We start from the raw sequence: 14,682 nt of genomic DNA, 5'->3' as shown, positions 1-14,682 counted from the left end.
GAAACAATGGGATTTTGGCTAGTCCAAACAGGTACTGCAACACTATTTTTTCTAGAAACTGTTAAAATATAATTTTCAAAATTAATGAAAAGTTAAAAATCCCATTGCCTTTCCAAGTGCAAGAACACCTTTTGATTGTTATAGTGCCATACCATGAAGCCAATCCTGGCATATATATTAAGTTTCTTTCTAACTTCTAGAATGTACTTCGACTTCAATCAATTTTTTTCTTGTAATTTCTTTTTTCCTACTATTTTCTAATTTTACAAGATTCACCCTATAATTATGTGCTCAAGGATTTTCATCCTTAAAATGTTCTCTACTTGTAGTTGTTGAAATCCAAATGCGCTCACTGTCTTCATATAGTAAGAAATTTGACACCTAGTGCTGTATGGTTGTCAAGCTACCCATAATCAAATCATAGAATCACCTTGCGTGTCAAATACTTAAATTTGTTAGAGCTTCCTTGAGGGTGTATAAAAATAGACATATATAGGAGTGTTTAAAACTTTTAAAGTTTGAAGATTCACACTTTTCTAGTGACCATACTTTGATCTCTTTTATAACTTTTGAGTGCTATTATTTTGATAAGTGATTAGGCAATCTGATGGTTGAGTAGTGATTCATGATTAGAGGTTGTGAATGCTCATGACTTATTCATGGTAGTTATCAACATCTATCTAGCTACTTTTTTATTTTTCCTCAATTAATTAACTAATTGTGGGGCTTACACACCCACACCAGAAGATGACATAATATTATAGTTAGTAGTCCACTTGATATTTCACCCATCAGGAATATTAGTTAGATTTAAATTGGCAAGTGTCATCTAAGATACTACAATTTCGTCCACATCACTTCTGGGAAAGAATAATCCCACATTAAGTGCGAGTTAAACTGTAACTTGCAAGAATTCTTTGTAATATAAAACTGCATAGACCATGCACATAGACAAAAACTTTGATCAAAGTGGATAATAGCTCAGAAATTATCAACTCAAACTTTCACACCAGGGCTAGCATTTCAAATTTTCAATTACTATAACAATATTTAATTTTCCTTGCAACTCTCTGTCAAGTGACATAGCATCAGACAGAGGTCCTCCTTGTCTTGATGCAATAGCAGCAGCTGAGTGATGGATACATACAAATCTTATTTATACCCATGGTGATGACAGGGTTAATGGTTCCGCGGGAAGCGTTTGAGAAACAGAAGCAACTGTAAAAAGGAAAATCCAAACTTGGCCATAGGATATAAGTCTCAAATGGCAAGAAGCAACCTGAAGGTCCAGTGACTAAAGCAGCCACGCACTTGCACCATTGTCTTGACCTTGACGGTGAAAAAGACTGAATGAACAATGGCTATTAACAGCCAACTGCAATGAGCAACCACTTCCATAACAAAGCATAACTCAGGCTCAGGCTCAGGCTCAGGCAGGCAATTAGGGAACTTGCAGTTAGGAACACATCCAATCGATGCACCAATACTAGCCTTAAGATATATGGATATTAAAATTCCTTTCACAAAATTATACTACATCATCATCCACTCAACGCAGATACAGCAATCCAGAAGTCTTCCATGTACATTCATTCCCAGTAAGAAATTTCTTGTGCAAGGAACTTGCCGGCTATATCGTCTCACTCTTCTATCTTATTCCTTGTCATTTACTCCCTCGATGTCATGGAGCCATCTGCCTGGAGCGGGTTCGTCTGCTCAACATAAGGTCGGATGAAAGTCCTTCGCCACCAGACTTCAAAAGCTTTCTGGAGGTTAGGGCAATTATCGCCGGCCTTGAGAAAACTCCCCAACCAAGCGAGCAAGATACTCTGCTGGTCCTCTAGAGGCAGCGTGAGGATTGTCCTGCCTATTCCTTCCTCCACCACCTTTCGATCGAATGATCTGCGCCCGTGCTGCAACCAGCTGTAGTCATTGATCAATGGCTGGAACCAGGTCTGTAACAATGAATGACGGGTGTCCTTCGATGGCAGCAGCTCTCCTTTTCCTATCCCAACGTACAGCCTTGCTGTGATGCAGCTAACATGGTGGCGACACATGATGGAAAGCTTCGCGTGAAGCGATGCCAACTCTTGCTGGCTAGCCCACATTACTGCAAACTCGTCTGCTGCTCGTCTGTCGGCTAGAATCTCAAGCAACCATAAGAGGTTATCGGCCTCCAGAGCTATTTGCTTCACCACAGGTTCTTTGCTATCCAGGGATTTATCTGCAAATCCCGGTTCAGCAGCTTGTCGGAATAGGAATAATAGTGAACTCAAGCAGCCTCTGCATGAACTGTAAATTGTTCCACTGCAAATGTCAGCCAAGCCTGATGAACTTGGAAGACAGTTACCCTCCCTAAGGAGCTTCAGAACAATAGATTTCATCTCACGCCGCCCTCTCTCCTCATTGCTCTTAAGCACGAGATCCAATATGTCAGAAATTGTGTCCTTAGGAGGGTTCAAAGCATTGGAGCACACGCGTTTCAATACTGGGGTAACCCCAATACCCTGCCCTTGAAGACTCAGTACCGAAGACACCACTTTCTCCTCTTCCTCATCTCCAACCCAAGGGACTGCCTCCAGGTATTCCAAACATAACCGTATACAAATGTCGAAGCCAAGCTGTTCCGCAACCTGCACAACAGTTCCATTGGCATCATGAGTAATAATATATCAACTTAGTTATGAAAATAAATATCCATATATATATATATACATATTTCTATTTATGCAACAATTAATTACTTGTTCAAGTGATAAAGAAAGTAAGCTTTCCAAGCATTTAAATACAACTGGAGATGATATAAGTGTACAATTAAATGCATCCCAAACTCTTAATAAAATGGAAAGGTTTACAATTCTTGAGTGGCTCTTTGTTGGTTTCTTACAAAGATGAGAAACTACCATACTTGGGAAGTATCAAGTATGTACTTGAACTTCTATCAACACCCCCCGTTATCAGCAGTTGAAATTGTCAGAATTCCAGACACGAGATATGCCTGGACACAAGAAAGCACTCAATTCACCGCTCTTTAGAGGCATATAAACATCCAGAGTAGTTAGCTTTAAGTTGGTAGTAGAGCACAACTGTTTCAAGCTTTAATCTTATTGCTAACTAACAACTATACTGATCGCTAGCAGGCTTGTGTACGAAACAAATACTTCAGTTATAATATCCCTACTATCTTCAGCTTTTAGAAAGAGAAGAACCTCAAGCAGCAATGACATTCTCAATGGAATTAATCCCATTCAAATAAAGAAGAAAGGTTCTCAAATATAAAATATCATGCAACAAAAACCAGAATTAATTCCAGAAAAAAGAAATTAAGAATTAGATACTGGAGAAGGAGCCACCAAAATGTCTCAAGTACTGAGCATAAACCATGAGTCACTCCAAGGACAGTTCCAGAGCAGTTTGGTTATCAAATAACTAGAAGCAAAACAAAGAGTCTAACATAATGGATTCTCTTCGCACAATATGGTATCCAAATTGCTGAAAAAATGTTTTAAATACGACAGAAACAGCACACAAAAGGCACCACTAAAAAGAAGACATGGTCTGTTAATGCAAAAATTTCGAAGAACTGTCGTTCTATATTCAGGCTTGAACAGAATCATTCCTTTGCAAACACCTTTATCATAAAGTGGATGGTTCAAGAAACATCTGAGATTTTATCAACAAATAGACCACTGCAAAAGCTCGGGATATCAGATGGATTACTACCCTCTTGAGCCATATGGAGAACAGATAACTAGGTAAGAATTAACTAAATAATATAAAACGTCTGCATTTGCTTAACTCAAAACAAGTCAAGAATTAACTAATAATATAAAACATCTGCATTTACTTAGCTCAAAACAAGACAGATCTTGGAAAGAGATCCTTAATGTCCCAGCTCTACCTTGGCCATTTGTCTCCCTAAGTAATAGACCCGACAAAAACTAGATAAACATAAAACTGAGGGCCTAAAACTTGTGCTTCAATGGTCAGCCTGCAGAGAGTAATTCTTTTTTTCTTTATCTTACTGATAATCATGATGATAAGTAGAAATTCTACTTTCTATCTATCATAAAGGTTGCTCTAAAATTCTCACAACAAAAAAAACAAAATCATGAAATTCTTTCATGTGCATACCCAGAGAAACAACACATGCAGCAACAATAATTTACACCTGTCCGCATGTATCCCCAGCCCCACAGACTATCGGTTTTAGAAGGTTAACAGCACTTATGCGCTTTCAAACTGCAGAATAGATACACCTTTGCACCTAGACCTCTATTTGCATTGGCATTTCCATGCGCAAGCAAGAGAGAAAGTGCACACACACAATACCATAAAACAAAACACAAAACGAAAAAGGAACTAGTAACAAATGTCGTACCTCCGCAATTCTATACAGCTAAAAAAACAGGGCCCATTTTAGCAGACTCTAAAGATGCCATAACAAACTGAATTGGATTTATTGATGGTTGGTGGCAGAAAGGGAGTAGTTACTGAGAAGGACATATTTTTAGGATTGGTGTTCGCAGCTATTTATAATGAATTGAAGAGTTCCTTTGTACGACCAATATATGACAATAAACCCTCAAATTGACTACGTTTTCCTCAAAACATGACAACTTTCCTTTTTCTTGGAGCTAGGAACATGAAAAGTTAATTGGCTGTGAACAAAAAACATAGGTTTAGGTCATTTTGAGACATATAATCAATCATTTTTACTGTAAATCCTCTGTCTTCAGAAACTAAATAATAAAATAGGAGTTCTTCCGTACAATAATTTTGTTAGTAGTAGCCTAGTAGGAATTAGCCAAACTGGCCCGTTACAAAGGCAGCTTCAGTTTTAGTTCTTTGTAGCATAATCTTCAAAAGCAATTAAAATTCAACTTCATGCTTAATAAGTTTCCATACAAAATAAGGTCTGCAATTATAACTGCGATGTTCCAGTGAAAATTTTACACTGAGTGCATGTCTATCACCCACCCATAATTGGAAAATAATAGTAATTGGTACCTTGAATTCCCATTATAACATTTCCTATTTGAGTCGACCTTGGATGAGAATCTTCCGTTCATAACTGCAACTGACAGTTTTGGGGTTTCCCAAAACATACTTCTTGAAATAACGTAATCATCAGGACTGCCCAATACCCACACAATAAACATATGCACGGAGACAATTCCAGATTAATGAAACAAACAACACCCAAAGATCTACAAACTGTAGCGATTGTCGACAGGGGAAGTTTTATAAACAAAATCTTCATATCCTAATTGCAGTCCAAATTATACTTGCTAAAGAGCAAACATGATTACCTTGAGAATACGCAGCACGCGTGAAAGGTTTTGCTTAATCAACCGCTGCTTCAAATCTTTGCAATACATCAGTCCCACAGTTTCAACATATATCTCAATATCCTCACAATCATCAATCTCCAGACAGGACAAACCAGGTTGCTGTTCCAACAATTTGTGCGCAAAGAAACTACTATATTCAGCAAGAACGTTCTTGTGAACGCTTAGCCTTACTGCAAAACCCTGCTTCCCAAGCAAAACTACTTTCAGGTCACTGTTTCCAGGCTCACCAAATTCAATGGACACCTTCCTACGCAAATTTTCAATCTTTGATCGAGACACTCTCTCAGAAACCACTGGTGTGCCAGAGCTGGTATTTCTTTGCTCATCGGAAGTATTTGCTGATCGTGATGGGATGGATGTTGGCTTTTTGTCGGTCCCGGGGGAATGTTTCTTCGGAAGAGGGGTCTTGGGTGGTGGAGAGGATGGTTTGGGCTTGTTCAGAGGATGTTGTGTCTTCATGGTCTTCTGAAACACAACAGGAGAAGGGCAGCACCAGAATCCTTCTGGGGTCACAGCAATTGGAACATTCTTGATCTTGGTCTGACCCTGCTCTAACTTGGTGAGTCTGATTTCAGCCATATTAACAAGAGTTTAAAGCTAGACTTCCTCAAGATAAGGCTTTCACTAAGAAAACGAGGATGTGGACTCCTATAGGAATACAAGAAGCACCTAAACTTTCATTATAGCAGCAAAGCTAATTCTCCTCAAATGGCAGAAGAAGGTAAAAGTTTCAAGAAGATGAAGGCCTCACTCTAAAAAGGTTTTAACTCTTCTTCCTTTCGGGTGAATAATAATTAATTCAGAAAAGCACAAAAAAGAAAGGGTTTTTCAATTTCAAAATCACCCAACTGATAAGAAGTAGAACCGCTCCAGAATTATTTCCCCAGACTTCGAGAGTACTGAAATTAAAATTCCATCGAGTTAGAAAGGAAAATTGCTGCTTCGTAGGAGAAGTACAAGAAAACAAGGGTTTGGAAGACAAAGTTGCGAATTTTTTTCACTTAAACTTATCCCAGAAACTGGAATGTTTCCTACAATAAAAGCACCGAATCTTTCAACCGAGAAATTCCTATATATCAAACTGGAACCTAATCTAGTCATATGCAAAACCCACAAAATACATCATTTCCGAGACGAGGAAGAAAAACGAAACGGTTATCCTCGAATACTCAATTCAGAGAATTTCTTTAAACCCCCAAAACAACAACGACTCACCAACAACTGGGTAATCTGAGAGCTCTGTGGAACTGGGAATCTCCTCTCTTTATCACTTTGTCCTACGACTCTGCGAGTGTAGAAAATGATTGAATGCAGCTCCGCTGTCAGGCATCAAGGGAACCAATGACGAATTTTACAGATGAAATGATGAGTGTCGATGTTTATACATACGGTCTGTAAAGCAAGAAAGAATGAACCTCATGACCACCCAAAGTAAAAGAACAAGTAGCAAAACCTGCAACTGCAGCAGACCCACGCATTAAAATTCAAAAGCACCCTCTAAGTATGGGAAAAAAACAACCGACCCACAAACCATCTCTCCCTCTCTCTCTCTCTCTCCCTCAATCTTGTTTTTGCTTTTTAGCTCTTTTATCTATGCATATACGTTGCTTTTTTGGACCGTTGTTGGATTCTGATGTGATCGGAAGACACCAAGGATCGTTTTCCTTTGTTGTAATGACAAGAATGGCCTTAGATGTTGCCAAAATTTGGCCTGGATATGGGGTTGTAGTAGCCTTACACATTGGGCATTATCAGGAAACAAATTGACTTGCTTGAAGCCTAAACGTTGAGATGAAGTCATCCACATTGAAAGTGACAGAGAGACGATGCTTATGTCCAAGAAATCTGTTAAACGGATAATCCTAGTCATATATTCCATGCAGCATTGCATTGGCATTCGGTTTAAGCCATGTACAGTGGTGCTTGTAGCCCAGAAGATTAATGGGTTGACTGACTGGTCGCTGGGGTCTGGAGCTGGACCAATATGATCAATTCATTGAGTGAACCTTAAGTTACCTGGCCTCGATTAATTCATGGAGTAGCTCAAACTCAAAAAGCGGAGTCTTTTATTAAGAAAAAGAAAGGAAAATCCTACACAACTGGACCCATTACTAAGCTGTCTCAACTTTCAATAACCTAAGCCCAAGTTGAAATCCTAGTGCAAATATTATTCTCCAATTCTCCACTGCCACACTAACTCGCCAATCATTTATTTCATCTATGAACTGGACATAGCTACTATGATCATATTTAGGTTCAATTATATATCACCCTTTTTTGTCAAAAATATCAAGTTTCTTTATCTCAAATAATATTGTAACTAACTAACTTTGTTACTATAGTTATCTTCCAAACAAAGTTATCATTTCCCTTGTCAAAGTTAAGTTTATTTGACATATCTCTCTGTGATTTTGTACAAAATGATCGGGTAATTTGTGTGGACAAAAACCTCAAAAGAAGAGTGACTAAAAATTACGCTTTAGGTAGGCCAATTTCTGTTTCCTAAATGTGGTTTAAAAGTTACCAAGTGATGTGAGATGTTGCTAACATAATCCCAATTGAGGGGCCTAGAAGTGAGATTTAAACAACCCAAATGCTTAATCTGCCCAAAGAATATGATTCAAAGAACCAAAGGGGCTCCATTTTAAAAGTATTCCGAAAATCTAAGCAGTGCTGAAACTGCTTTTTGACTTGGCTCTCTGCTTTTCTCTGCTACCTGCATTATTTAAAGGGGACCATGGCTTGCTGTAGAAGCTCAATAATACAACTCAAGAAATGATGCTCCATGGAATGAAAGATGGCACGTTTTCATCATCAATGTTTATGGCACCAAAAAAATGAAAAGAAAGCCAGGATCAAGATGATGGCTTGGCTGTAATGTTGGCCCACCTTGGCCATGGCATCTCTCCTCATGTGAAGGAACATGATGCATGGCACCCTGTACATTTTTTCCTACATGAAATAATTAGCAAGAGCTGGTTAATCATTACCAGATCTTAATCGTGTTGGTTTAAACAAAGTAAACTCTTGTTCTTAGAATGTGTTTAGGATTCTAAGAATTCAAAATGAGTTTTCAATTTCCTACATTCTAAGTTCAAAGTCCTTTCAAGATAAATTTGATTAAGATGAAATTATGTGTGATATACAAAAATACTTGAAAAAATTAATTCTGCTGTAGAATCAATGTCGCCATAAGACCTTCATATCTATTTTACTTCTAATCTTTTCTATTTATCCCAGATTTTTGTTGGCTGGATCGCCTGTTTACTAGAAACATTAGAGAAAGACTTGCCCATAACCAAGACCAAGAAGAAGCTGCCATTTTTTGTTTCTTCTTCTTCTTCTTCTTCTTCTTCTTTACTTTTTCACTTTTTTTGGTTTCAAAGAGAGGTCACGCTCCGTCAGTGCCACGGACGTTGCTATTTTAATAGAAAAATAGTCATAATTTATGTACGGAATGTCGCTGTAGAATGAAAATCTTTCACTTTATTTAAACTTTGTCACAAAAATCTAATCACCATCTGTCCATGGTCCCGAATTGCTCCTTTTCTTCCCATATGACGGGCCTTGGCGCAAGGAATTACTGGATTCTGCAAGCCGAATTGTGCCACAAATACCAAGCTCGTATTTCGTATATCTCAGAGAAGGCTTCTTAATTTACAAAACTGAAGTGCAAGTATATCCGTCAGATTTAGCAATTAAGAATATAACCACATAGCAGCCAAACATAGATTATTCAGTAATCACTGATTTTCGACAAGTCATCTTTTCCATTTAAACTGCCCACTGATTTTCCTAGAAACCTTTCATTTCCCCTCAAAAGTCAAAGCTCAAGAGAAAATACTCTGGCAACAGCGAGCCTCAAGAAAAATGGCAAAAGCAAAACCCAGAAAGCAGATGCTGAGATTTTGCTCGCTAATGATGGCCTTTATTTTTGCCATCTCGGCGTCTGTTCAATTGAATGACCCAGGTAGAAGGGACCACAATCTCAGCTTTCCTAACTCACTCGGCTGCATATTCCATATTCCATTTAACTCCATTCATCCCCTTGTTGTTTTTCTATAGATTGGTACTTGTGGTTTCCTCTATATGCTGCTGCTTGTGCCGTAAATCTGGTCAACGGCGCATCCATGTACATTAACCAAATGAGACAAATCGCCAGATTGACGCTATGGCTTGGGGGGTTCTTGCTTATCAAGCCACTGATTGAAGATTTTGTGAAAGGCATAGCTGGGTTTTGGTCCTTGGACATGAGGGAGAGAGTGGTCAGAGAGAGATTTGGCAGTGGATTGGCGGTCGCTTCCATGTCTCTACAGCTAAAAGCATCTTCCATGTCTATGTTTGAAGTGAAAGTTCGACCACATGTGGAATATGGTGAGTAATTATTTTGTCTCTCTCTCTCTCTCTTTGCAAACCATTGTGAGTAGAATAGTAATTCTTTTTGGAATTTGGCTGTTAATGGTGAACAGGAATGGCAGTGTTGGTGGGGATCACCTATGGCCTTTCCTTGGCCTTCTTGATGGTTCCACAAACCAGAAATGAGTTTCTGATTAAACATAGAGAAAGGAAGGCATACAATCAATTCACCCAACATTAGGGTGGAAAAGAAAAATAGAAAATCTATCCCACTGACTACTGTGACTAGCCAAATAGGTGACCTATATCTCTGTTAGGGGATAAAAGAGAGTGACCCCAAAGACTTCTATTTTTCGTAATGTTGCTTGAGGAATTGTAAGGAAAATTTAAGTAATCTTTTATTTATATTATTACTTGATAAAAATATATGAATCTTTAATTTTTTTAATTTAGAGATGTCAACTCTCGTCCTCCCGACATTTTCAAATTTTAAGCTCAGTTGAAGGTGCCGAGGTACCAGGCAAAAAGGCTTGGCTAGGCTCCAACAGTCCAGCACAATCATTTCCCCCTTCTCCCCTTCTTTTTCATTTGTTTTCTTCTTTTATTTTTATGTGAGAAGTAAAACTGACTGTGACTGTAATGTTGTGAACAAGAAATTTCAAAAACTCTCCTCTTCAATGTTGTATACCTCTCACAAATTTTTTATTTAGATATTTTTATCTTTTTGAAAAAATTCTGATGATATGTCAATTTAGATGCCTTCACCCAGAATTTTTATTCTAAACAAAGGCTTCGCAAATAGCAATCCTAAGTAGAAACAAACAAGCATGACAGCGGTAGCAGATAATGGCAGAAAGGACCATGGAGTTCTACCATGTTAATTACCATGAACATTGAGCTTTAAAAACCACCTTCTATTACCATCGCTACATAAGAAATTATTTGGACCAAAAACAAATCTGCAATTCACTAAATTCAAGCACCTTCAACTCCAGCAAGAGAAGATTAACCAAACAAAAAACAGGTTCAGGACTTCTCTTAATTGTGTAAACAAAAGCAGAATGGGTACGAGATAAATAACTAGAGAAGCCATACATTTGCAGCACAGGCAGAGTGTCCGGTGCACAAAATGGTATGATAACTTCAATAAACTCTGCCAGGGCATTGTTGGGCTTGGTGCAAATTCTCCCACTTTATCAAGAGCATGAGATGTAACAACATGGTTCCTCTCAGTTCAGACCTATACAAAAAAAGGAACCCGTCTCCAAAAATCTCCCATTCCCTGTTTTAAGTCGTAGAGACCACCACCAGGGGATAAAACTCATTGAATGATTCAATAAAGGCGGCCCCTGCAATTGGAAGCTCCACAATGGCATGGATGTCCTTCTCCAGGCAGTAGCTTATACCGGAAATTATAAGTCAGTTCTTCACCAGCAGCTATCTGATTTTTTTTCCCAAGGAAGCATTCAACATTAGAAGCAAACACCAATAGAGGAAAACAAGATTTAGCAGGAATAAAATGGCAGAAATTCTTTATTAGTCCAGGTGGTGTTTTTGTGATTGGTTGCCCATGGACAGATGAACCGAAGAGCAACTTATAACAGGAGCCTTTCCACACCCACCACAGCTGGTCATCTGGGAGAAGTGTAATGAACTACATAATGGCGCCTCTATCATCCTAGGTCCACAGCATAAGAACAGAACAACTTGGGACAAGAAGATAGTACTTACATCCCTACTTGCATAGAGACCAATGTGTGCAAGCTGACAATCAATGGTTTCCACAAGAACTTGGCGACTTACAAGATTAGGTGAGCAGCTGCATTAGAATGGAAAAAGAAAAAGATAAAAAAGGGTCAAACAAAACAGTAACTCAAATTGACCTCTCTCAAGCCAAACATGAAACCTTTTCTGTGGCAATTTTTCTCCTTTTGAAGGAACAACAAATTGAAATATCTAGGCACCACACAAGCGGGACATAGGGAGCTGACATTTTATCTAATAGGTCCATTCAACTATCTAAAAGTTGAACAGTTTCAACAAGGAATCAATCAATGGTATTATCTGTTCCAAATTAGGAATCAACTAAAAGACTCATTTTAACTCACTAACGGAGATGAGAAATTTTAAAACTGTATTCTGTCAACTTGAAAAGGGCAAGCCTCGGCAGCTATGCTAAGGTTGCTCTTTATGGTGAAAACAGCCCAAGTGTACAAAAACAGCCCACAAGAAAAGGATAAAATTTTCTGAAGTAAATAAATGGATGAAGTTCACAAGGGGACAATGATTTGAACGAGTCTTCAAACCTCAAGTAAAGGAAAAGAATAAATAAAGAGAAATAAACTCCATTAGTGGGTTAAGTAATCCCCTTAATACTTCCAGTGTTAAAGGTATCATTGCTTATCACAATCAGTTCCGAGCCCAAATAGAGAGGAGGGGGTAAAAATCATCGAATCTTTTTATATCACATTCCAGACAAAATATGCAATGTGAGTGTAATGGAAAGAAAATTTTACCATGGATGTGCGGGGCCATAAGTGAAATGATAAGATAAATAATGAGGTTATACATCATAAGGCCAGATTGACTCCTATTAAAGATATGATACTTAAGACACAATTAAGGTGGTTTAATCATATGAGAAAAAGATTAAAAATGCTCTTTTAAGGAGAGTCTGATAGAATAGGAGAAGCTTTTAGAAAAAGAGGTACAACCAAACTAAGAAAATTTTTATGGGAAACTCATAAGCATGATATTGTTTACAATGACCTTACAAAAGATATGGCCATAGTGGGATTAAGGCTTGATATATTGTTGTATATCATGTATACATTATTCAGTGTAATACATGTGCCAATTCATCACATATTTGTGAAATCTAATCTTGTACATCTCTCACTTGCTTCATGAGAAATACCAAACCAATTATCAAAGATTGAAAGACCTCATCTTGAAGTACAAGAATCCCTTTCCAGAAAGTTGGTGCATTTGTATCACAAGACACACTGATAAACAAACATTTGCATGATTTTGTAATTCATTCAAATTAGGTATCAAAAGGCCATCAATTATTTAAGTAACAAATAAAAGTGGTTGCCTAATGCCTATTATCAAAAGAAGAAGAAAGTTCCAGACTGAAGCCAAGTCACAACCTGGTAGACTAGAAAAGCTAGGAATCTTAAAACACATATAGTTTTAAGATACTGCATCTCAACTACACTTCAAGTTGAAGACACCAGCATAATTTAGATAAATCTATGAAGATAAATGGTCGTCACTCTCCTGATACCAGATGCTCCTTTATACCTTTCTGTTTTTTTTTCTAAGAAAACAAAAAGGGAAAATACAAGCACAAAGTTCCATAAGATAGACCTTGATTTGCAAGAAGACTCTTTGAAAATTCAGGGCCCAAGTTGTACATCCTATTGTTCAAAGAAAGACCCAAAGATGATTGTATCTCATGCAATTGTCAATATCTACAGGAGAACTTACTGTATTAAGGTTTTCTTCTTTTATAGCTTGTAGAACTTGACAGGTTTGTGACCGGAGGATACATATCTATTTGTCAGTACTAGGTCACAGGTTATTCCATATGATACATGATTCAGGAAAGCGCACAGAAGGGTGGCCAAGGTACTATAAGAAGTCTGCAAACAGAACTAAGTTAAATGGTAACATTAACTACTGCTCACCTATGATTGAGATACCGTGACACATTCCCATAATTCATTGCATCAATTACATAAGGGACTTGCCCTTCAATCAATCTGCTCAGGTCACTAAGGTGGGAATCAATGTCATAAAAATACCCCCAGCCTTTTCCTCCATACCTAAAATTGCCAAAATAGTCAATTATAACACCTATGAAGTAAATTCATAACTTATAACTCTAAAATAACCAGATGGAGACTTCATTCAGATCTACAGACAAACCTATCACGTCTTCTGTTTGCTTCCTGCTCATCTATAATCTCACCAATGTATTCACATACAAATGTACCGCATAGGATTGCTTCCCGTGCCCTGACTGCCCAACCCTGCAGATAAACATGCACACATCAATGCCAATATCATACGAACCATAAATAAACTAAGGATATTACCTTTTTCTCTGTTTTGAAAACTTCTAGTTTGACTTGTACACCATTCTGCAAAACCTTGTTCTGGCACGATCTGCTGCAGCTGCATATGTGATTGCACTCATAGACCAAGAAACCCTCCTGAACAAAAAGTAGCATAATTCAAGTGTCTTATGCAGGTTTCTCCTATGAAAGAACAACTGGAAAGCTCTATGCATGGAAACCAATGTGAATAGGCATATTTGCCTGTCATGTTAAAAGGAGCTGGCATCATAACCAAATGATCTCGTGAACAAGATTTTACCATCTATCGGATGCTTTGAACAGAAATAAATTCTTGATCTATGATTAGAAGAGTTAAAAAGCAACAGAGTGAATCCATGTTAATATGAGGTTCTGTTCAATGGAACCTGTAATAGTTAGTTTCAGAAACCAGCAGGCTACATTTAGCAAGGTAGAAAAGTTTGTTTAACTGGTATAAGATCAAAACAAATAGTGACAAAGATCTGCCCTTCAGTGAAAGTTCATAATTTGATGGAACGAGATGTGAACTTCTCAGACAACAAGATATCTTTTTTGGTAGTACTGTGTTAAGAAAAAGAATATACAATATATGTAAAGACAACCACATATCAAAAGCATGGGTAATTGTGATAAAAGAATTATCAAACAAAGAAGGATGTTAATGGTAGCAAAAAATAGGAATCACTTACCTCCAAAATGATCCGGCCTTTCTCATCATATGGGAATCTCCCCCGCATAGGCTTGCCATATATATCCTTTGCATTTTCATAGTCATCATCAAAAAGGTAAACATGATCACAGTTTTCAGGCGAGCATGTTGAATGTGGGCAAGCACACCCCAACTGCAGGCTCTGGAGATGAGAGGGCAA

General features: G+C 37.9%; 3 protein-coding genes across 10 annotated transcripts in view; 1 reads left to right on the top strand and 2 right to left on the bottom strand.

Annotated features, from left to right (window-relative positions):
- Nucleotides 1-923: 923 nt before the first annotated feature.
- On the bottom strand, nucleotides 924-7,169 carry LOC127804744 (BTB/POZ domain-containing protein At3g50780). 2 transcript variants are annotated; one of them, XM_052341719.1, is made up of 3 exons: nucleotides 6,808-7,169; nucleotides 5,313-6,673; nucleotides 924-2,633 (listed from the first exon to the last, which is right to left on the bottom strand). In XM_052341719.1, exons 2-3 carry the CDS (start codon nucleotides 5,931-5,933, stop codon nucleotides 1,668-1,670), a joined length of 1,587 nt encoding a protein of 528 aa, XP_052197679.1. In that variant the 5' UTR covers nucleotides 5,934-6,673; nucleotides 6,808-7,169; the 3' UTR covers nucleotides 924-1,667. The 2 variants fall into 2 exon arrangements, with proteins under 2 accessions (XP_052197679.1, XP_052197678.1); XM_052341718.1 differs by having other exon boundaries at nucleotides 5,313-7,169.
- A 1,750-nt stretch (nucleotides 7,170-8,919) lies between these two features.
- LOC127803444 (uncharacterized) lies at nucleotides 8,920-10,129 on the top strand. The gene is made up of 3 exons (XM_052339667.1): nucleotides 8,920-9,324; nucleotides 9,420-9,728; nucleotides 9,824-10,129. The coding sequence occupies exons 1-3, from the start codon at nucleotides 9,225-9,227 to the stop codon at nucleotides 9,949-9,951; spliced, it is 537 nt and encodes a 178-aa protein (XP_052195627.1). The 5' UTR covers nucleotides 8,920-9,224; the 3' UTR covers nucleotides 9,952-10,129.
- A 480-nt stretch (nucleotides 10,130-10,609) lies between these two features.
- The window catches only part of LOC127803442 (histone-lysine N-methyltransferase SUVR5), a 32,346-nt gene continuing 28,273 nt past the window's right edge, over nucleotides 10,610-14,682 (bottom strand). For all 7 annotated transcript variants that reach the window (XM_052339662.1, XM_052339665.1, XM_052339661.1 and 4 more), the window contains 6 exons: nucleotides 14,503-14,664; nucleotides 13,814-13,930; nucleotides 13,644-13,747; nucleotides 13,403-13,540; nucleotides 11,442-11,529; nucleotides 10,610-11,151 (listed from right to left, as the gene is read on the bottom strand). In XM_052339662.1, coding sequence (XP_052195622.1) covers nucleotides 11,044-11,151; nucleotides 11,442-11,529; nucleotides 13,403-13,540; nucleotides 13,644-13,747; nucleotides 13,814-13,930; nucleotides 14,503-14,664 — 717 coding nt within the window. In that variant the 3' untranslated portion in view covers nucleotides 10,610-11,043. The remainder of the gene's footprint in view (nucleotides 11,152-11,441; nucleotides 11,530-13,402; nucleotides 13,541-13,643; nucleotides 13,748-13,813; nucleotides 13,931-14,502; nucleotides 14,665-14,682) is intronic.

The sequence above is a fragment of the Diospyros lotus genome, chromosome 6 (assembly GCF_014633365.1).
Source record: "Diospyros lotus cultivar Yz01 chromosome 6, ASM1463336v1, whole genome shotgun sequence".
Lineage (NCBI taxonomy): Eukaryota > Viridiplantae > Streptophyta > Magnoliopsida > Ericales > Ebenaceae > Diospyros > Diospyros lotus.
The sequence above is the reverse complement of the archived record's forward strand: the minus strand, read 5'-3'. Positions and strand labels throughout refer to the sequence as shown.